Consider the following 22,738-nt stretch of genomic DNA (forward strand, 5'->3'; position numbering starts at 1 on the left):
AAGTCTAGGGACTGACTTGTGAAGATCTTTCTGCTTTCAGTAAGGCATTTTCACTCTGACCTTTCCATGATTCTCTGTAAACGCACCACAAAAGTAACGTCTGAAGTCGCTGGCGAGTGAATCTCCCAGCAATCTAACCTGACTCTTTGTCAAGTGCTTCTGGGTAGTTTTGCCAAAGGCTCTTGAGTGTAAACAGTTTATGGAACAAACATTACATCAAATTTTCTGTCTGAAAGAAGGTAGCTGGACTTTTGTCAACAGCTTCACTGAGGATAGGATGTCCCCTAAAGATGAAGATCACAAATCACAGAATTGCTGAGGTTAGAAGGCACCTCTGGAGATCATCTCATTGAACTTTCCTGCTCAAAACAGGGTAAATTTGAGCAGGTTGCTCAGGGACTGTCCAGTCAAGTTTTTAATATCTTGAAGGATGGAGACTGTGCAACCTCTCTGGACAACCTGGTTTAAATGGAATTTGACCACCGCCTCTTGCTCTGTCACTGGATGCCACTGGGAAGCGTCTGGCTCTGTATTCTTTATTCCCACCCATAAACAGGCACTTATAACATTGGTAAGACCTACCCTGACCCTTCTCTTCTCCAGGCTAAATTATCCCGGCTTTCTTAGCTATTCGACAGAAACAACTGGCAGGCTCGACACTAGAGTGGTTCTTTAAAAAAGAGAGAGAAAAAAAGGAGGAAATGTTAAATGTTTCCATAATAGCTAAAAGAATTTTGCGTGGTAGCTTTGACTTGTTTTGTGTTTGTGGCGACCTCCAGTTTCGTTTACTTGCCTCAAATACCGTGTGTATTTAAGTGATCATCTGCCAGAAGCATTTTGTGGTTTATTATTAATATAATGAATTCACTGCCACATGTAACATTTGGGGAAAACAACATGAAAAGAAAGCTGCAGAACGCAATGCATTTTTAACACAGACGTTGTTTCTAAGCATACGTCTCTGCTGTTCTGACATTTGAGTTCCTTATCTTTACTTGGTGCTAAAACTGTATTTTCAATTATCTTCTAAATTTTTTTTCTATATCATTCTATTGTTTTCTTTCTCTCTTTCTTTCTCTCCCTGCCTCCTTTTCCATTCCGTTCCTTTGGAATGCTCTTCAGTCTATGCCATGGAAATTAATCGTAAGTCTCTTTGGAGGGCTGATTATCTTATTAGTTGAATATATTGATTAATCTTTTCCTTCACTAAATAGCGTCATTCTAATTATAGGGCTCATCCAATATTCAGGTGTGAATCTTGGGTTTCTACTGCAGTAGTTTCATTTGAAAAGAAGCAGAGGAAAAATATTTTAATATAGATTAGAGATTACACATTCAAATTGATATTACGTGCTTGCTGTGGCTTGTTTCCAGTACACTGACAGAAAAGTAACCCTTTTTTAAAATTAGATGCACGTGAGCAATGGTATAAGTAATTCCTTTTGACTACCTAGACACACCGTTAGTGTTTCTTTGGCTGTACTTTCATTGGTCTGTGTGAATAATATTGAGATTCGCTTGACTTCCCTGTTATACTACTTTTATGATAAACGGGAAAAAGATTATTCTGATGTTTGAAAAGCAAATAAAATATATCTTATCAATCACAGTCTAAACACATCATTCAGTCCACACTAAATAAAATTGGTCTGTTTTCAAACAATTTTCAGGTGAGGTTGAAGCACTGGGCTCTTTGCAAATGCTTTAAAAACTGGTTTGTCTACTCACATGAACTAAATCTGTAATGAACTCATTGGCAGACTTAGTATTTCAGTAGGATTTCAGCTAAAGAACCTGTGCTTGATACACACTTTGCCTGCTACAAGATGCTTCCAAAAGTTAGCCTTGTATTTGAAACCAGAAACATTGGCACTGCACCTAACGCAGAATAAACTCGCTGCACTTACCCAGCTCCAGGACAGCTCTGACCCCAAGACAGCCCATGTCTTCTTGGGATTACTTCAGGCAATTATTTTATATCTGTCTGATCTATTTTGTCTATTTTTGTCCACTTCTCACCAGTCTGTTTTGCTGTTATTTTATCAATTTTGGTTTATAACTTTATCTCTTTGGTTTAAAATTTTATCTAAAATTTTGAATAATTGTGAAAAACAAGGGAAAGGGAAATGGGCCCCGAAGTGGCAGCAGAGCCACCTGCCAGTACCAGTAACAGCCCCAGCCGGGACGAGTGACAGGCCAGGGTCCGCCTAGAGAGTCCAGTGCCAAGACCGGCACACAGGCACAGGCTGCGCAAGTGCACACCCCAGGGGAAGCTGGTCAGCATCACGAAGACCTCCGTAATACACTGAGGGCCCCGATAAAGGTTTAATTAATGCTCAGCAATCTAAGTGAATACTTCTCTATCTTGAGCAAGGTACGCACACAAGTTTTCCTGGAGAGTCTTCTTTAAATGCCACTGTTACTCTGTATGCAGACACATGAAGATCTGGTCCTGGACTAGAACTACCAGAAAAAGAAAATCCACATGAATTTGAAGAGATGGCCACACTGGACAGCAAACTCGGAGCTGCCTCTCTGTTCATTATTATGGGAAATCACTTTGTATGCCACAGTTAGAAGCAGAATTTGAAGCAGAAATTATACACACTTGCTACTAGAAATAAACTGACAACATTTGTTTAGCTTGGAAAATCTGATGTGTGTATCATAATTAAATAAATGTGAATAGTTTTCTTATGTATTGGGCAATTTGTGAATAACACCTTTCCTGTTTTTTTCTTCAGCTCCTTGTGGGGACAATCTTTATGATGATGATGGTAAACGCCTCCCTCCGTGTATACCAGGGGCCTGGCTCACTCCTGCTATTATGGCCTGTTACCTCCTGGTAGCAAATATCCTGTTGGTGAACCTGCTGATTGCTGTCTTCAAGTAAGTAAATGATCATGCACTATCTTTACTTCCTTATTGCTGAGACAGTTTCTGTGACAACACATCAACTGATTTTGCAAGGGTTTGCATTCACGCTCAGAACCTACTTACTGTACGAACGTGACTGGGAAAGGGTGGAGGTCGCTTTGAATTTGCCAGGGGTGGCAGTAATGCCTATGAGAGAATCTGACTACTGCCTGTTACCGTTTCGAGGATGGCAACGGGCCTCAAAATTGCTCTAGAGAGATGAAGACCGGAAACTTGCTACATACGTTATGGTAGTCCACATAACCACCGGCAAACACAATGCCATGCTAGAACTGCAGAATGAAAATCCAAACACCAAAAGCAGGAGGCATTGCACTATCACTGCATCATCTGGCTTCTTTTTCTTTATTCTTCCTGTTTTGCTTTTCATTTAAAAAAGAAAAAGAAAAAAATAGCGTCTTGCAGAGTTCTTGTACGACCTAGAAAAGGAGTTCCTATTGCCTTGGACTAAAAGAAAGGGTGGCCACATGTTGCCAAGGTCTGTGGCCCATCCAAGCAACGTGCACTGTGCACATTCTTAATGTTATTCCACAGATCTATATTTAGACTTCTCTGGAGTAAAACCAAATCGATTTCTGCTGCTCATTCTTTCTGCCCACGGTTTTGTTGCATGTTTTTCCTGTCGTGATCTAGGGGTTAAACAAAACCAGAACTGAAATATCTACTTCCTAGTCAGACTTTCTGAACATGCCACCTGAGAAAAGCAGGTGATCCGTTTTTGGTGCATGTAAACATGTCGTGTTGGAGGGTTTGTTGGCATAGGCAGCTGGTGTCAGAACCACAAAAATAGTTCATCGGGTGCCCAGAAATCTATGGCTCACAAAGTCTGTCTTTCATTTGATGTATGTAGCTTAAAAGGTCATGAATTTTAAAATACTCAAATGCCAGTCACATCTAGAGGGAAGGGGAAGAATGCTACAATGGTAGCTATTATTGGCTGACGGGCCAAAGAATCAGCAGTTTGGGAAGTAGGTCATGTTGTTAACTCCTGCCACACCAGCCTGGCTGCAAGAGGGTGAGATCTAGCTGGGAATTCTTGCTGTGCAGGAGATGCAGAATGAAGGCAGATTGTCATTTATCATTGGTTAATAATCTCATATATACTTAGCCAACAGAAACCGAAAGTTATGTGTAGTCAAGAATTCTATGTTTTCAAAGAGGTGTTTTAACTGGTTTTGTGAATGTCATTCTAAAGCACAGAAAGTTAGAAAAGAAGTGAACAGAGAATACAAAAAGGAAGTGTCGATATCATCGTCATCATAGACGTGGAATGAGCTGTCTGAGCATACTTTAAAATAGCCTAAAAACTTCTATCTAAGATTATCAAGTCTGCTTTCTCTTAGTTGGTATTTCATAACCTTGACTATCATTATCTCTGAATTGAACACTATCACTTATACTCCTTCATATCCAGTGAATTACAAAATAAAACAGCTTTATGATACACCTTATTTTGTTGTAGAAATGATGAGGCTGTGACTTCCAAGAACAAATTGTTTACAAGAACATGCACCATGTTTCTGAGTCAGAAGTTTGAGTGAATAAAGTTTGAATTTAGGACATTTTGTGAAAACTTGAAAAGTCTTTTATGTAGGTCAAGCTGATTAGCATATTAAAGACAATGATGCGCAGCTTCTGGGTTTATCATACAGAATACCTTTCATGGATTTAATACTTTATGTAATATCAAACACTGGCATGTGTTAAAAGAAATTCTTTATAATCAAGCCTCAAAATACCAAACATGAGATTCATTAATTGGGCAAGTTTCTTTTCCCTGGTTCCCAAGGGACTTTAAACACTAGGAGCAAATAGTCTCAGGGGAAGACTGTTCTGGGTGGTCCATAAGGGATGCAAAGCACCTTCTGCTTTGCTGCCTTCAAAAAGAGTAGTGAAATCGTGAGTTCAGGTTAATCATCAGTTCAGCAAGTTCAGCAGCATCAACAGAGAGCCAAACCAACCATCATGTGGCCGCGTGTTGTTATTAGTTGCTACTTTTTTCAACATAGCTCTTGCTCGATTATAAGTAAATTTCAGGGGCCTAACAGAAACTATACCTATGTTCCCTTTCAGCAATACCTTCTTTGAGGTAAAATCAATATCCAACCAAGTCTGGAAGTTCCAGCGGTACCAGCTGATCATGACATTCCATGACAGACCTGTCCTCCCGCCACCAATGATTATCTTCAGCCACATCTACATAATCATAAAGCGAATCTGCTGTCGCTGCAGGAAGGGTGAAGGAGACCAGGATGAGCGTGACAGGGGACTAAGTATGCAAGAAATCTTCTCTAAATTGATTCTTCATCTTGTAAAATGTAGTCAGTTTGTTCGACGCGTAGCACTGCTGTTAAAAAGCGCAAAGGGCATTGAGAAAACATATCCCCCAGTCGCTGGTCATAAAGCAGATGACTGTTACAATGCGTTCTAGCGCCTGCTGGGCTGTGTGGCCATCTCTGACTAAGTGCTTATTCCCTATTTACAAAACCATCTGTTCATTTAGTGCAGGAGTAGAATCTGCAGTATCCGTATGTCCAAAATAACCTGCTAAATTTGATTTAAAGTGACTGCCAGAAGTTCAGAAAAAGGAAACTCCTGTTTTGTTCTCCTGTTTTGCACAGAGTTATTTCTGAATGATGAAGAGCTAAAAAAACTCTATGACTTTGAAGAGCAGTGTGTAGAAGAATACTTCCAGGAAAAAGAGGATGAGCAGCAATCATCTAATGATGAACGCATCCGAGTTACCTCTGAAAGGTACCTATTACAAGAAAAAAGACACACCACTTATCTGGAACAATATATGGGGTTTTGTCTCCGTTAGAACTAAAATTGAGTTAGAGTACAAAAGATTTATATCTTGAAGAAAACCACCACCAATTCAGAAGCTGATCTGAATCCTGAGTAAATATCTGTGCGGATACATGTCTCACAAGGCTTTTGTTGTCCCTACTGGTGTGTCTAAGGCTGCTCCTTTCTGTAACTTTGGTATAAGAACATTTTTATTCACGGTGAGTTTTTACGCTCTCACCCATCTGAAGATCATAGTTAGGCTTTTTATCCATTTGAGCAAATTACTACTCATTGAGCTTCCAATGGCTCATCCAGCCATAAGAAATCTGTTGGAGCTTAACGATAGAAGCACTGAGGATTCTTCCCTTGGTCCTGTGGTTTGCACGAGGGTCCAGCACCCGCAACTGCTGAGTTTTAATCTCTACCACAGATTCTCTTGGAAGCTTTGAAGAAGGCATTTAGCTTTTCTGTATGAACTTTCCCTAGTTAAAAGACAGGGAGTATTCAAATGTAAATCATTAAGCTATTCTGGGGACTCGGTACTGTTTGCATATTGCTGTGTAAGCACGCAGCGGTGGTGGCACTTTTGAACCAGGTCACTTGGCAGGGCTGTTCCCAGCGGCTCTGCCGGTCCCGCTAGCAGGAGGAGGTCAGGCAGGACGGGGGCTTTGGTCACTGCCCTGAAATGATGAAAAGTTCTCCCTGTAAAGCAAATTATACAGACCTTAAACACCCTTTCACCTTAATCTGCCTCACAGTATATTGACAATGAACTACTCCATGTATATGTGTGTGTATCTTTATATACCTCTGTCTATCTATATCTGTCTTCCTTTTAACATTTCTTATGAAGTAGCTCTATGAGCCATATAATTCTTTAATGGATAAACATCTTTCTCTTGAAGGAAGGCCCTGAACACCTTCAATTATTGTACGTGAAGTTTGAGAATAGAGGAGTAAATTAAATCTGCTACATGTATTCGAGTAGTTTCTAGCTCATTATTTATCCATGGCAATTTGTCAGAATCCCAGGTGTTGTGGCAGAGGATAAAGCAGGGCTGGTAAGCCTCACTGATTCACTATGGTCTATGGCCACAAAGCAGATTTGCTTATTTCTCATGGCTTCTTGCTCCAGATGCTCCATCATCTTTTGTGCGAGAGAGCAAAAGAACGTTAATTTAATTTCCACAGTTCATTTACTACTGTATGAGCCCCATTCTAACGCATTACTTCTATATGCATTTTTCTGGTACCATCACTTCCATTATGATATAAATGATAAAAGAAAATGGGGAAAAGTATTATTTAACTAGACAATAATTCCACTCCCTATAGCTGATACATAATTGAAAGGTATTTCAAGAGCTAAACTAATCCCACACACACTGGCATACATTCTCTCATACAGCTACAAAACTTGCCTTACAACATGCCTTGATGCTATTTTTAGTCATCCTGTGAGTGTGTCATTAGAAAGTATTTTTCGTATAATGCTTCACACAGAGAGGACAACGGAGCATGAAGTGGATGGCACACTCAGATGTTAATAGTAGGCTGTCCCTACAGGCTGCAACTCTTGTACTCTTCTGGCATGTAAATAGGGGCAAAGTTCCGCTATCCCTCTAACATTGTGTACGGAAAGCATAGATAACAAGAAAATGCACGTTTCTGATGCTATGCGTAGGAAAAAAGAATGAAGCATGACAGCACAAAATTCTACCTCGCAAAGAAATCAGTAGCTGGGTGCTGAGAACAGGTTAGTGCACATTCCACAGCTCCTGTTCTGTGCTTTCTCTTTTATACCCAACAGAGTTGAAAATATGTCTATGAGGCTAGAAGAAGTGAATGAAAGAGAACATTTTATGAAAGCTTCTCTTCAAACTGTTGACCTCCGACTCTCTCAGTTGGAAGAACTATCTGGTCGGATGGTGAATGCTCTCGAGAAGCTGGCAGGTATTGACAAATCTGAGCTGACATACCCACGTTCACGGGCTTCGTCCGAGTGTGACGCTGCGTATCTCCTAAGGCAAAGCAGTATTAACAGCTCTGATGGCTACAGCATGTACAGATACCACGTTGGTGGGGATGAGCTAATGTATGATGACGGCACCGCTCCTATGTCCCCAGCCATGGGATTGCGTAAAAAAATCCACTCTAACGGTACAAAAGAAGAAGGAGCAGACCCAAGGATGCTGGGTCCAGATCACCAGGCCAGTCTCCAATATTCCTCTAATGCTAATGCAGTTGCCACGGCAGATTACAGTAAATCTGCGTTAGAAATTGCACAGAATGCTTCCAGACCACGTTCTGGTTCAGATGGTTTAGGGGATGAAAAGCAGGGGATTTTCAAGAGTGATGGAATGCTTCCTCAAAGTATAAACCAGATGGATGCTGTTATGAACAACCAGTCAGTACCAAGATCAGATTTTCAGAACACTCAGTTAAAAGTAGAACGTACCAAGTTAGAAGCAACCATCTCTTATCCCTTGGATAAGTCTAAAGCGATGCGCTATTTTCCTCCTGAAACATTCAGGGCCTGTCAAACCACTATGATGAAGTCAAGGAGCTTTATATTTGCACAGGGTGGGAAGCTGGTTGGAGGGGTTAACAACTGGACCACAGAGTATAGCACCATCATGGATCAGGTGTGTCCTTCTACGATTGAACAATGGGCCACAGAGTGGAAATACGAAGTTCAGCAGCAGCTTTCTCAAGAGCGTCCTCCAGAATACCCTGGCTATGTCTCTGAAGCAGAAAGGCAAGCAGAGCAGAAACAGATGGACACAGATGACAGTGATGTTGGTGAAGCAGGTATGAGTGCCTCTTACACCTCTATGCCTGCCGCTGTCAAGGCTGACAAAGAGAATTCGCTATCAGTAAAGCCAGAAAGGACTTCTCGGTTCCTGTCAGTACGGTCAAAGAGTTTACACAGCCATTCTCGGAGAGCCAAGTCTGTAAAGGACAAATTAAACAGACCGGGGCATGCCAGCAGCGTAACTAATTTGGTGGTAGCATTTGGCAGTGCAACAGAAGAACAGAAAGCTAGGCAAGAAAATGCATCCACAGAAACTGAATGTTAAAGTGGCTAATGGCCCTGTTTTATTGACAGTCACGAAAGCAGCATGACTAATGGAACAAATTATGGATTTTTAAATTAATTTCTAAAGAAGACTTTTGCATGTATTTGTTTCTTTTCATTTTAAACTTAATAGATATATGTTCTGTTCTTAAATAAATGCTTGCTGGGTCAGGTGCAAGGGAAGCGTACTCTCAGGGGCAGATAAAAAGTAGGCACAGTTCACAGATGCCAACGGTATAGATCTTTCTTTGTTCCATTTCAGCCTGCCTCATAAGCTCATTTCCTGGCAAGCTCTTTATAAAAGCTCTTGAAAGAAGGACAATGTTATCATGTAATAATTTAGAAAATGTTTTCTTCTTTTTTATCCAAAGACTTCTTAAACTGAACACATTTTTAACCAGCCTTAGTTTTCATCCTTACTTATGCAGCTGGTTTCTTTGTGGCCATTGTGTTTTTCAGATCAAAACAAAATTGTTGGAGACATGAAAAAATTATGCAGTCTCCTCTTTCGCTTCTGATTTCATGCATGCTTCTTAGCTCCTTTCTGGAAGGTCCAATATAGCAGTTTTCATCCACTAAAATACATCCGAATGGCAAAATACAGTTGTATTTGGAAAAACCTGACCCAGAAAGCCATGTTCAATAGATGTATTCTTGACCTGTCCTTGAACTTTAAATGACATAATCTTGCTTTCAGAATTATATCTGTCCCCACCCCAAAGCATGCTGACAGCCTTAAACTGTTGCAAAACAGTGATCATTGTTTCAAAATGTTTAGGGATATTTTAAATACATAAAGTATATGGAGATTTTAATAATATGAATCCAAGACCTGCATTAGTGTTTTGTATAAAAGGGGATTACGATAGAAGTCTGTGTAGAGTAAGAATCTGGCTTTTTTTTTAAATGCCTGCATGGGAAAACAGTACCAAACAGGAAAGGTGTTCTGGTCAGGTCAGATTAAAAGAGAGTCAATCTGTGTTTGAAGCAAATCTACTGTAAGAAATTCCTCTTTCATTTTGCAGTTTCATTATGATGACACGTGAGGAACAAGGAACAGTCTCTAGGAGTCAGTCTAAACAAAATAATAGGTTTTCCAGATGAGAACAGAAATTCCATCCATTTTCTTGAGTAAATTTCAAAAACAAATGTCAAAGGGGAAAAAAAGTCCCTACAGCGAAAGTGTTTTCTATCCCTCAACGACTTAAGACTTTAAATCCGCATCTACAGTTTTCCAGTGCACTTGACTCAACAGCGGCTTTCCAAGTACTAGGTATTGATAGTTTTCTTCATAACAGTATGATGTTATTTGCCTCATTCTTCTCTGTCACCTTTTAGGAATTCTGTTTTCCCAAATATTCAGCACCTCTCTTTCCAGGGGATGTATATCATTGAACAGACAAGAAAGAAAATGAGTTAAAGGCTTGTTACATGTTCACAGAATACTGGTCAAAAGTTTGTGCTTAACTCATTAACTGTCAGGACTTGTTCATGCACTATTTTGAAAAGACACAATTTCTCCCCCCCAACCAGCTCCTCAGCGCGTAGGTCTCGGCATCCCCCTCGATAAAGTTGCTTACAGCACTTTGAAATGCAGGGAGCGATGGAGGACTCTACCAATGCACTGACGGTATCAGCTTTTTATTGTTTTTATTATATTTTCGTACTCCATCCGTGCTTATACCTTGAAGCACTGTTACTCTGCTGAATGGTTACAGTGACTGCAGACATTCCACAAAGTCTGGTCATCATTTACTATGGATTTTTGCTATCTTACTAGCGGTTTACTGGTTTGGCCATTGTCAGAACAGTGTTGACATTTTGCTTTTCATGTGGGCTTCTCTTTTATTCAACTTTAGGGAACCTGGCATTTTGTAAAAACAGAACGACATTTGGAATTGTTTCACTTCCATGTTTACTTCTGTGTTACCATTCTATGCAATGACATAGCCATTTCATATGTGTAGTTAAAATAGCCTCCAATTCGCCAATGCCTTTTTATCGTTTGCCTGCACACTCACCAGAAACTGTTCATTGACGAACACAAAGGGATGCAGCTTTTCAGCACTTCGCTAAACAAGCAGTATGCATTGTGGGAACGGAATTCGGTGTGTCGCATACCTCTTGTTATGTTGTCTTTATAAACTATGTGTTAAATCATGCTGTTTGACCGGTTATTTTTTCAGCATTTTCATCACAAATTTATCAGCTAGTATGTAGATTTCAAACAAAACCGTTTTACCTTTGTATTTATTTACTTCCTTTGTGTAAAAATTATAATTTATAAAGAAACATTTGAAAAATATGTAAAATGAACTCAGTATAACAATTTTTTCACTATAATGATATCAAAACATCTCACTTCTCTGTTTCTCCTTTTGCGGTGCCTGGGCTGAGCATTTTCTAAACAAAGCTTCTTTTTTACCATTTGCCAGTAATTTTCCAACAAGTTCTGTAAACAGTGATGACTTTATAAGGCTCGGACATTTTTGGTGCTTGGGTAGCATGGACCGAAGTGATAACCCCTCTGCCATTCAGTGTGAACTAACTACCCTGACTTTGACAGAGTTACTTTAGACATACAGACACTTTAATAAGATTAATATGGTTCTGTGTATGCATAGAAGACCAATAATAGATTTGGAACATGCTAAACAGAATAACAAGCAACACATTTCTACATCTGCCTGCTTGCTTTCTTGAATAGTGACCGAAAGGATGCAAACACAGAATTTGCATTTCTGAAGAGGCATGTTCAATACTGCTTTTCAGGAAGACGCGTCCCTCCTACTGCTAAGCATGCGGTGACTCCGCAGCAGTGTCGCCATGATTCCACTTGTTATTGTGTGCTTGACCCGTACTGAACCAGGTCGAGCCGAAGGAGTACAGACTCTGAGGCTGTGTCTATGCAGAGACATGTCACCAAGGTCATTTCAGTTTGTTCACCCTACAATATCTTGCAATTCAGACATTTCCCTCTCCCTTGAGACAAATGTTTTAACCACAGTGACTAACTGTAATACTTACATAGGCAAGGTTCTTAACTTTACCGGCTGATTCCACAAATTACCCCTTCCTACATTGCATCACTCTGGGACTGGCTTGACTTTGCTTTTGCACGCCTCTCCTATTGCAGTCACTCTTTCTGTTTTAGACACTGGATTTTGATACCCAAGAGCCAAGTAAGTCCATTTTCTGTATTATTTAGTAATGAATTAAAGTAGCCATTGAAACCTTCCAACTATAGTTTCTCCATACGGGTTCTTTGGATGCTTTCCCACCTTCCGGGCTCCACTATAATCTTTGGAAAAACATATATCCGTCCTTCTAAATAAAAACCAAAAGAATACAAGCATCTGTAAGGTCTTGTCCGAAAACAGGAACATGAGAAGGGCACACACCAAGCATGTCAACGGAATTATTTCATTAGGTCTGCAAGATCCACAGGATTGTGTCTCATTGCGGGTGTTCTGGGTAGTTAATCCTCTGACACAAAACCAATCTGCTGCCAAGCACTTGCTGTGGAGGAGGTGAGTTTTCAGAGTTACGGCAGCACTTGGGCACATTGCTGGGGTCCCACACAGCAGTGCCATTGCCAGCATATCCCTGCTGTGCCTGACCGGTCACTCCTAGTTGAACTGGTGTTACACTCAAAAGCTTGTTACGAGCAAAAAGCAGGCACACCTTGTGTGTAAAGTCAGAAATGTAGTGTTAGCGTAACAAATTTTAACAGTCTAATGTATGAATCATTATTAGTCTAGATCTAACTACGAGAGAGGAGAGGCAAGAAGAGAGGAAAGAATACTACTATACTACTGCAGGAAGAAAAAAAGTGATAAGGTAAAATTGAAATATGCACACTTCCTATTACCTACTCCTTTTTTTTGATGTTATGCTCCCACTTGCACTGATCCTTTCGGGCTAACAGTCAGTGGCTGCGCTGGGGGTAGTGAGGAAGCATTGCCAGCTGCAAGCATCCCAGCTCCTTTGCTAGTATGAGCGTGATTTTGCTGTTGGTTTCTTTTCCCTTATTTTTTGCATCCTTGTGGGCGTTTTTATGCTTGCTATCAACCTTATGTCTTGTTTTTCTATTTAGCCTTCAAATCCTACCACTACACCTGAATTTTCTAGTCATTAGAACAACTGCTTTCACAGTTAAACAACCAATGCCACAGCTCAGGGCAGGTTAAGGCAAGTTCAGACAAAGCAATCCTGACAAGCCTCAGTCCTGAGCCCTTACAAGGTTAGCATAAAGCCTGTGGCCTATTACTGGCAGGGACAATACTCTCTTTACTGGGCTACAGGGCTACATTAGCTGTAGGGGTGTTTTCCTGTCACTACAGCCACTGCAGATAAAAGCTCTACTTGCGCCCAGTCACCTGAGCTGAATATTTTAGCCTAATTGAGGATTTTGATCCAATGTTGGTAGCCAGCATCAGACAGAAAGACAAAACAGATGTAGGGACCTGGCTGATATGGCCATTCAATGCCCGTTTCAACTAGTGCCAGGGTTCAGGGAGGCTGGGGGGGGGGTCAAAAACCAGTACATAGTAGTAGTTTGGATTGCAGGCTGAAAAACCACAAGCCTTGGGAGAAGTGAGACAAGAACTAAGGACTGCCTTAAAACAGCAATCTTCTTTTGCTTTCTTCAACTTTTAGCCTTATCTACCAAACAAAATTTGATTTGGCAAAGCGGTGCTTTACGGTTGATGCCCTGTATCTTCACAATGGATGTAAGGTAGGTCTTGATAATAGGCTTTAAATTATTCTTTTCAGTTGTTCAGCCAAAGTATTTAAGTACCTGTATTCATGTTTTGCTTGGTGTTAGTGTTAATGAAAAAGGAGTTGCATAATTTCATTTCCCTGCTCCTCTTTTACCTCTACCACATTAAAACCCCTATGAAACCGCAGTGCTTCATCCTGCACGATTCTAGATGCAAGCATCTCCCTTTTCTTGCACTATTTGGACTGCTATTATCCAAGCAGACCAACGGCCTTCAAAAATGGCCACAGGCAAAGGTTGGATTCTAGGTTAGGAGCACTAATAATCTGATAGTCACTATTACAACGTCTACGTAAAACAACCCGAGCCAAGGTGGAACACTCTACCAATGAACAGTCCCAGATAACTCTAGGCAAATAATACCCACATAATGATTAACAAGCAAAGTACCCTTGTGTAACATTGCAAAGCTCAACGTCATTAAATCTCCACATTGAGAATGCTACCTCCGCTTCACAGATGTGCCTTGAAAAGGAGGCCTTTTCCCAGAGATACCTCAATAAACTAAAACCTTTGTATAGTTTTAATATCTTTTGTACCTATTTTGTTTAGACCATCAAAGTTGCTCTTTCATGTAAATAATTACACTTTAAATATTCTTCTGCTGGATCTTCATCAAGGGCACTCCGGAAAGAGATTTCTTTTTTCAACTGCTTAATAAATTTGAGGCATAACGTTTTTCCTCTGTCAGGGTTTACACAGACCCGTAGGCCTGGCTTCCTCACAGGTCCCCAGCAAAGTCCCACACTTCTGAGTGCAGGCTGTGGTCATGCGGCTGTGCAAACTATTAAGTGCACAAGCAAGGAGGTGTCCAGAGAAAGTGATAAGTGGTAACACTTTGAGTGAAAAATAAGAACAGACTTTCATCAGTGAATCCCTGAGTTTGCAGATGTGTCACTGTTTGAGCACATAGTGTGAAATCAGACAACACATATGTTGCTCTGTCTTGGAGTTTAGACCAATCACTGAACCATGAACCATTCTTCGGAAAGCTATGAAAATACTTTAGTTCCCATAGAAATACAGGCCTGGAAGAGATAATCTACACTGAGACAAGTTCAGCAGTGTAGATACCATCAGTGGCAGATGGTGGTCTAACCTGTTCTTGAACGAATCAAATGAAAGCCATTCTGTAATGTGCAGAGAGATCAAAAGGGGCCATTGTGAAAATCTGTTCTGATTTAACCTCAGCCCTCACGCACTGCACAAACCAAAGCACTTCCCTGAACACAGAGCTGTTGTGTGAGATTGTACCAGAACTTTTAGGAAGATACCTTATCTGCCATGCAGCACGTTGTGCACCACAGCCATAGCTAAGCAGATAATTATCTTCACTGTTACAAACAATTTGCTCTGCGTGTAAAATGAGGCCCCATGGAAAATGCCACAGGCATATGGGGTGTGACACCACCAGGAGAACAAGCCAAGCTGGTTCTAGGAGGGACATGGCAGTGGGCAAGGTCCTGGTCAGTCTAGCACACAGGAGATATCACCGTATCACCCGAGTACAAAACCATATTTTTTTGAATCAAGAAGAATAAAAATAGGTATCTGCACTCTTTTCAGTTCAGCCGGCTATGTTGCATAGCGAGCTTCCCACCAGTCTTTCAGGGCTGTTCTCCTAGAACAAAGGCATTCTCAGAAACCTCTGATTTAGCAGAACTGTTCGAAAAAAAAAGTGAGTGAGGAGCTGGGCAGGCAGTGCACTGCCAAAAAGGAGTCAGGGGATCGAGAGAATTCCCCCCATCTTGCCTGCCTAGCCTGACCTGCCCTCTTGCCTTGTCTGCCCTGCCCTGCCTGCCCGTCCTTCCTCACTTGCCAGACCTGCTCTGCCTGTCTGCACCTCCTGCTTGTATCCTGCTTCAAGCTGTGACAGAATGCACTTGCTCCTCCAAAATACTCGCTTCTGCCAAATCCGCTTTTTCCTCCCACTGGCATAAAACTCTTCCAGGGGCAACTTGCGACCAGTTGCAACAACCACCCTCACAAATCTTGTGATCTTTTGTTTACGGAGAGCTTAGGTTTGATTTTGTTTGTTCCTTTCCAGAGCAGTATTGCAATTTAAATGTCAATTCAGTCCTTAAGGGAAATTTGTGCTATCCTATGCTCATTCCCTAGAGAGTAAGATTGCATTTGCAGCCACTGCTCAGAAGGCTCTGTGCTGATGCAGAAATGCTGTTCTAATTCTGATGTAGTATAAATAATTGTAATTTTTAATATTACTGGCAATTTTGTTATATGCAATTTCAAGCCTAGTTGATTTGGGCAGCTTCTGTCTTCCTCATCTCCTCGCTTTCTCTTTCTCCTTTTCTGATTTTAATTTCCTTTCAGCGATGTTCTGAATATGAACAAAAAACTTTAAAGAAGAATAAAATTGAGGGCATGCCCTGCAGTATTTCTCACTTATTAAACATCCACAGAATTTAGCTTGTGAAAGGAGTGAGTCACCAGCAGGAGAGGAGCTGATGCTGGGTGCTGCACATGTTATTTTTTGTTGAAAAATGTGTCTTTTTCTGGAGTCTTCTAGTTCTTTACTGTTTTATGCCACCATTGTATTACAACACTGCCATGCTGTAGCAAGCAGTTACTGATGTTACTTTGCATAGGAGCTGGTACAGAAAATGCTGTATGCTGACCAAAACCATGGTTTTTAATAAGGTGAGACTGCAGTGCCCAAATCCCAGCAGTGAGTTTGGCAGCTCTTGGCCATTAACTCCTGCCCCTATACCACAGTGAACCACGCCTGCGGTGCCACCGTGGCAGGGGAGCTCCAGCAGGCACAGGAAACAGCTTCTTACCCTGCCCACTGCATCACACCGGGCTTCAGACTCTGGACAAGCCTGGCCGTTTACCCGATCCTTGGCTAAACAAATTCCTCGGTGGCTTGGACTGCCTAGAGAGCCCAGGCTCTCCCCCCTTCCTTGAGTCTCGCAGCCGATGGACTCAACTGATCTCTCAATTAAATGAGACTTCCATCCAAACTGGTGCTTCTTGTAGGAGGCCTTTCCACTGCAGAGGGCAAGTTCATTGCAGCTGGTGCACATAAACACCTGCAACGCGGACCTTTATGGGTGCCAAGGCCTGTAAGCAAATTGTTTCTTCTGTTTCCTACCTGCCAGAATCAAAGAATAGTTTGGGTTGGAAGGGGCCTTGAAGATCATGTAGTTCCAACCCCCCTGCCATGGGCAGGGACACCTCCCACTGGCTCAAGCTCCCCAAGGCCCATCCAGCCTGGCCTGGAACCCCTCCAGGGATGGGGCAGCCACAGCTTCCCTGGGCAACCTGGGCCAGGGCCTCACCACCCTCAGTGAAGAAATTCCTCCTTCTGTCCAGTCTAAATCTGCCCCTCTCCAGTTTATCACCATTGCCTCTCATCCTGTCACCACAAGCCTTTGTGAACAGCCCCTCCTCAGCTTTCCCGCAGCCCCTTCAGGAACTCTGACATCTCCTGGGAGCCTTCTCTTCTCCAGGCTGAACAACCCCAACCCTCCCAGCCTGACTACTGTTAGATTTTGGCAGTTGAAGCGAGTAACTGTGTTATTTCCACGTGCTAGAGAAGCTCAAGCGAGCAGTCCATGAGTGCCTGGGAAGCTTAAGGACAGGGAATGACGCGGGTGTCGGATCTGCGCCCGCCTCCAGCCGCCAGCACGGGGGCTGTGCACACTGTGGGGCTGGAATGGGGCACACTTGTGCCTAAGGGCAGCGAGAAGAGCTGGGATTCAGGATGGAGCTGCATTTGCACAGCTGCTCTGCAGCCCCGGGCGACAATAACCACCTGCCCTTACACACACAACCCTCGCCCCCCCCACACCCATCCCCACACCGGGACCAACTACCCCATATTGGCAGACCCGACGTGATCGCCCCGCCCCCTAAAATGGCCACCCCGCCCCTAAAATGGACGTCCCGCCCCTAAAATGGCCGCCACGCCCTAAAATGGCCGCCACGCCCTCTAAAATGGCCGCCACGCCCTCTAAAATGGCCGCCACACCCCAAAATGGCCGCCACGCCCCTAAAATGGCCGTCACGCCCTAAAATGGCCGCCACGCCCCTAAAATGGCCGCCACGCCCTAAAATGGCCGCCACGCCCTCTAAAATGGCCGCCACGCCCTTTAAAATGGCCGCCACGCCCTCTAAAATGGCCGCCACGCCCTCTAAAATGGCCGCCACGCCCCAAAATGGCCGCCACGCCCCTAAAATGGCCGTCACGCCCTAAAATGGCCGTCACGCCCCTAAAATGGCTGTCACGCCCCCTAAAATGGCTGCCCCGCCCCAAAATGGCCGCCGCGCCCCCGCCCCGCCCACCCCAAGATGGCGGCCCCGGCAGCGCCCGCCCCCCCGCGCCGCCCGCGGTAGAGAGCGAGGCGCAGGGCCGGCGGGCGGCCGGTCCCGCGGGGGAGGCGGAGGGAGCCGCGGAGGCTCCATGAGGGCGCGGGGCAGCCGCAGGCCGGGCCTGCCCAGGCGGGTGGCTCCTCCCTTGGGGAAGGAGGGCGCGGCGGGGCCTCCTCCTCCGTGTGAGCGGCAGCGCCAAGGCCGCGACCGGCGGCGTCGCACCCGGCCCCGCGGCCGCGATGTTCTCTCTCAAGCAGCCCAAGCCCACCTTCAGGTCGTACCTCCTGCCGCTGCCTCAGGTAAGGTGGCGCCGGGGGCCGCGGGGGCGGTAGGGCCCCTCAGCCCGAACCTTTCTGCCCCTCTGCCTGTTCTGCGACGCTTTATGCTGTGTATCCAGCGAACCCCGCAGAACCACAGGGGTTCTTCGTGCGCTCTGCCCGCGCGCTTGACAGGACGCGGGTTTTATTGCTTTATTTTCGCCTCTTCCAGCGGCACTTTTAAAGCAGTGGCTCATTTTCCCTTCTCACCATTCCTTGGTAAAAGTGAAACGTCGATCCAGAGTCATTCTGGATGTTCGTGGTCCCGGAAGGCGATGGTGCCGCTGCTGGTGTGGGAACCGCAGGCGTTGAGCTTATTGCACTGAAGGTTCTAGTCTTTTTATACAAGTATTTGTATTTTCTTGGTGAGGCTGCACATTGAATCCTGTGGTTTTGGGCCCCTCTCTGTAAGAAAGACATTGAGGTCCTGGAGCGAGTGCAGAGGAGACAAAAGCTGGTGAAGGGGCTGGAGAACAAGTCTTAGGAGAAACTGTTTGGGATGTGGGTTTGTTTAGCCTCGAGAAAAGGAGGCTGAGGGAAGACCTTATTGCACTATAACAACTTAAAAGGAGGTTGTAGAGAGGTGGCTGTTGGCCTCTTCTCCCAAATGACAGGTGATAGGACAAGGGGGAATGGCCTCAAGCTGCGTTAGGGGAAGTTTAGATTGGACATGAGGAAAAATTTCTTCACAGAAGGATTTCTCAAGCCCTGGCAGAGGCTGCCCAGGGAGATATTGGAGTCCCCATCCCTGGAGGGGTTTAAAAAGCAGCTACGTGAGGTGCTTGGGGACGTGATTTACTAGTGGACAGGGATGGTTGGAGCTGATGATCTCAAAGGTCTTTTCCAACCTAGTGATCCTATGATTCTATGAACAGATGTCTTTTCTTCTGTCATCCTCTCTGTTTGTAGTATTTCCTATCCCAAAGGCGAGGGCAGGCAGGGCTGGGGCCAGCTCCAAATTAGCAAGGGTTTTGACTGCTGTGAAGTTCATAACAACGTCAAAATGAGTCCTTGGAGAGATCTTCTCCGTCCTAATGATTCTATGATTTTTAATGCTTGGAACTAAAATGCAAGTAGGCATATGCGTGTTCTAGGCCGTGTGCTTTTGGAGATTTTTTTTTCCTGTGTGTTAAAAGGTGGTAGAGAATTTTCTGCAGACCTGAGTGCCTGTGTCTGTTGTACGACATGAGCCTTTATGGAATGTCAGGCCAAACTGTTTTTTGTTCGCTGTGTGACTTGCTGTAGCCTACGTTACACGATTAGTTAAACACTAGCACTTTAGATATTATATTATTCTTCTGGCACAAAGCTGGATGCACACAGAAATGTTTAGTATCTTTACAGAAAACAGTTGCTGTAATTGGATCCCAGCTCTTTAAGACTAGCTTTTTAAGTTAAAAGAACTTACTGCTTTGCCCAATTAAATCAGACTTCTGCGTTACTGTAAAGTTCTGATTCTGAAGTAAATCCTCATTTTTTTCCTTCAGGCTGAAGACCACATGGCAGCAGAACCAAGGATTAAAAAACTGGAACCAGTACTTCTGCCAGGTAGGTATAAATCAGGAATTTGATGGATACTTCCACTAGGATCTGTTTAAGCCTTTGGTTTATTATAATAGAATTGATAAAATATAAATAGTTTTGTCTGTTTTCTGTAATTATTGATCAATGGAATAAACAAGTTACTCTTAAAATTATTCCTGTCACTTCCTCATTTGAGACTGTTGTTAATTAAGCAGCGCTAATTGATATCTAATATGATCCAGTGAGGCACGTTGAGCTTAAGAGACTGAAAAATTATGGAAGAGGTTTTATTGAAAGAGTAAATAACAACTGCCTGATACTCCTTTTGAAACAGAATAATACACGTTTTGCTTGAGGCATGAATATCCTAAAATACATTGCTAAAGTTGCTTGGTATTTGAAATACAGTTATATTTCTATGCTTGTAAAACTTCTGCTTACGACTTGGCATCTTGTTGGTTATGTTGCAGTTGATATTCATCCAGGGTTTTTGACTCACAAGGAAGTGACTGCGTGTTCTTCTCGGAGACATTCCACAGAAAATGCAAGGCAATATGAGATGGCTTTTCTCAAAGCATAACACATCTTGCCTTTTCTGTGGGACGCATCCATGAGCAGTTACAGAAAATAGCTTCTGCACGGTAACTTTTTGCAGCGTGGTTCATTCTTTATTTGTGAAACTCTGGAGTATGTTTAAAATGGTGCTGACTGGGTTTGTTTTTCTCAACTGGCTTATAGTTATCCCACGTTTGCATAATTTCCCTTGTCTATGCTATCTTTAAGATCAGGATTTTTTTGCTCTTGGAGCATTTGTACTAAGTTACCCCAGGTTATAGAGAAACCAATTGAAAGACTCGCTACAGAATTAAAATTTTCACCTCCTTATTGTTCTGAGGTGTTGTTTTGAATTATTTTATAATGAAGTTCACTGTTCTGTACAGCCACAGAGTAACTCTGACAAAATCTCTTCATTTTGTGACCATCAGTCTCTGTGAGGGTGGGGTTCAGAGTGACTTACTTTAAATGACTTAAGTGAAACTCTTCCTGTTTAAAGTTAAGCACTGGCTTAAACACATTTTTTTTGTTTCTGTCATCAAGGGGTGCAGTAGAAAAGTGTGTAAACAAGTACACATTGTACTGTTAGCCTGGCTTTTCGATTTGTTGTAACCCAAGTTTCTGGCCAAATTCCAACTCATTTAATTAAATTAGGGCTGACTTGTTCCCTCACAAGTACAGTTTGAGTATGGAATTCCTAATATCCTATCCTTAGCAGATATGTGAAATTGCTTTTGCTCTCAGGAACAGGGTTAAAACTGAGCAGCTGAATGTTTATTATGTTTCTTGAATCGGTGGAGCTTTTAAGGAGTTCTCTTGGCATTAAATTGTATTAGCACAAGCAGTTACTGGCGTTAGTAATCTTCAAAAACTGCAAGTAGATGTATTAAGCTTTTCATTTCTAAAACGTAAGCACTTAGAGGGAGTAGCTTACTAAAAATTGAAATTCCAAAGTAGTTAAATACCCTACTGTCTAACTTGTATTTCTGTACAGTGGAGCTTAGGAAAGGGAGTTCCAGACATGGAAATAATATGAGTCAAGTTACAAAATGAGGAGTGTTTTATTTAAAAAATAAAATAAAAATGGAATTTACATTGGAATCAGACTTTAAGCTGTAGAGTTTGTTTCTAAATTTTCCTGTGGTGCCCAGAGCAATAGAGGCACATTTCTTCAGCTTTTGGGGGGTTGCGCCCTGAGGAGGGCCGTGTGTTAGGAACAGCAACAAACCTCATTTAAAGCAAGTAAAAACCTTGGTTATGAGTAGCAACACTGATACTACAGTAGGGAAAAGCAAGTAATTTTATAGAATTTAGTAGTATTTCATTCCAAAACACATGACATAGGTTTAAGATGAGTCATAAAAATGTTTCCTTTTTCTTTCTTTAGTTCTTTTCTCCCAGGGTAAGTCTCTGATCAAGACTTTTTGCAGAGTTAGTTGAAGAGTTGGCCTTGTAACAGTTTCATTTTTCCCTTGTTTGTTTGCATAGCTTGTTTTATAAGCATGTCAAAGAGGAAAAAAATAGAAAGAGCAGGTAGTCTGGCAGTCAGTCTGTTCAAGTGCCTTGCCTGGCTGGTGGGAAATTGGCTTGTCTGCTTTGGGGGAGAATGAACTTAAAGTTGTTAAACTTGAAGGAGTGTTTTGTTCTGGTAGTCAATCATAGTCTATTTTACACAACTCTGTAGCGTTTTTGAGACACCAATTTAATTTAACCAATTTACCCCTACAATGTAACTGGAGTGTAAAGCGGTGCATGTTTTTGTGATTTGGATGGCAAAGCACTGTGCGGAGGGGTGTGGCACATGAGTGGGTAATGAACCAGCCTGGTGTCTGTACCGCAGGCTGTGCCGCGCCGGGGTTTAGGTGAAAAGCTTACACAGGATGTTCTGCGCGAGTTTGTGTAAATAATGGAACAACTGATTAAGTGTGAGAAAAGGATTATTCCTCCTGAATCTTAATATGCACTTGTAGCAATTGTTTTAATGTGTATGCTCAGTATATGGATTTGCTAGTAGTTTAGGTTAGTAGTTGTTACTTTTAGGCTTTTAGAAAGCTGCTAGAAGTGGTTTAACTGTTTTTAGTTTTTAAAAGTGCATACTGTGAACTGAATTAGAATAGTATTTTTTTATCTTTAAGACTTGCTCAGGTTAAGGCAGGTTAAAGGAATATTGGTGGTGAGCTGCTGTTGCCAAACAGTTATTTGTAGCCTCTTGTGTCTGCACCATGTTTCACGATCAGATCGTGGGAGTCGACTCCAGTGCCGTCCTTAATGTGCGACCACAGCTGTGGTGGGTTTGTAAGCAGGTCCTGAGTACCGCTGGACCGGGTCAGATGTCACCTCTTGCTGACAGTGGCTGCCAGCAGGCCATAGGAAGAAGAAAGGACACTTGACACTTCCTGCTGCTTCTTCTGCCTTCCCTGC

General features: G+C 42.8%; 2 protein-coding genes across 13 annotated transcripts in view; both read left to right on the forward strand.

Annotated features, from left to right (window-relative positions):
• Positions 1-16,516, forward strand: part of TRPM1 (transient receptor potential cation channel subfamily M member 1) — a 93,791-nt gene extending 77,275 nt beyond the window's left edge. For 6 of the 12 annotated variants that reach the window (XM_054077225.1, XM_054077216.1, XM_054077217.1 and 3 more), the window contains 5 exons: positions 1,123-1,143; positions 2,745-2,889; positions 5,011-5,210; positions 5,559-5,691; positions 7,538-9,087. In XM_054077225.1, the coding sequence (XP_053933200.1) occupies positions 1,123-1,143; positions 2,745-2,889; positions 5,011-5,210; positions 5,559-5,691; positions 7,538-8,807 (1,769 nt within the window). In that variant the 3' untranslated portion in view covers positions 8,808-9,087. Of the gene's footprint in view, positions 1-1,122; positions 1,144-2,744; positions 2,890-5,010; positions 5,211-5,558; positions 5,692-7,537; positions 9,088-12,562; positions 12,647-13,465; positions 13,545-15,920; positions 16,224-16,247 lie in introns of those variants that run through there. The other 6 variants (XM_054077218.1, XM_054077220.1, XM_054077223.1 and 3 more) reach the window with 3 other exon arrangements.
• A 1,375-nt stretch (positions 16,517-17,891) lies between these two features.
• The window catches only part of MTMR10 (myotubularin related protein 10), a 32,502-nt gene continuing 27,655 nt past the window's right edge, over positions 17,892-22,738 (forward strand). Inside the window, exons 1-2 of the mRNA XM_009555327.2 lie at positions 17,892-18,220; positions 19,726-19,786. Of these exons, the coding sequence (XP_009553622.2) occupies positions 18,161-18,220; positions 19,726-19,786 (121 nt within the window). The 5' untranslated portion in view covers positions 17,892-18,160. The remainder of the gene's footprint in view (positions 18,221-19,725; positions 19,787-22,738) is intronic.

This window comes from Cuculus canorus, chromosome 12 (genome assembly GCF_017976375.1).
Source record: "Cuculus canorus isolate bCucCan1 chromosome 12, bCucCan1.pri, whole genome shotgun sequence".
Classification (NCBI taxonomy): domain Eukaryota; kingdom Metazoa; phylum Chordata; class Aves; order Cuculiformes; family Cuculidae; genus Cuculus; species Cuculus canorus.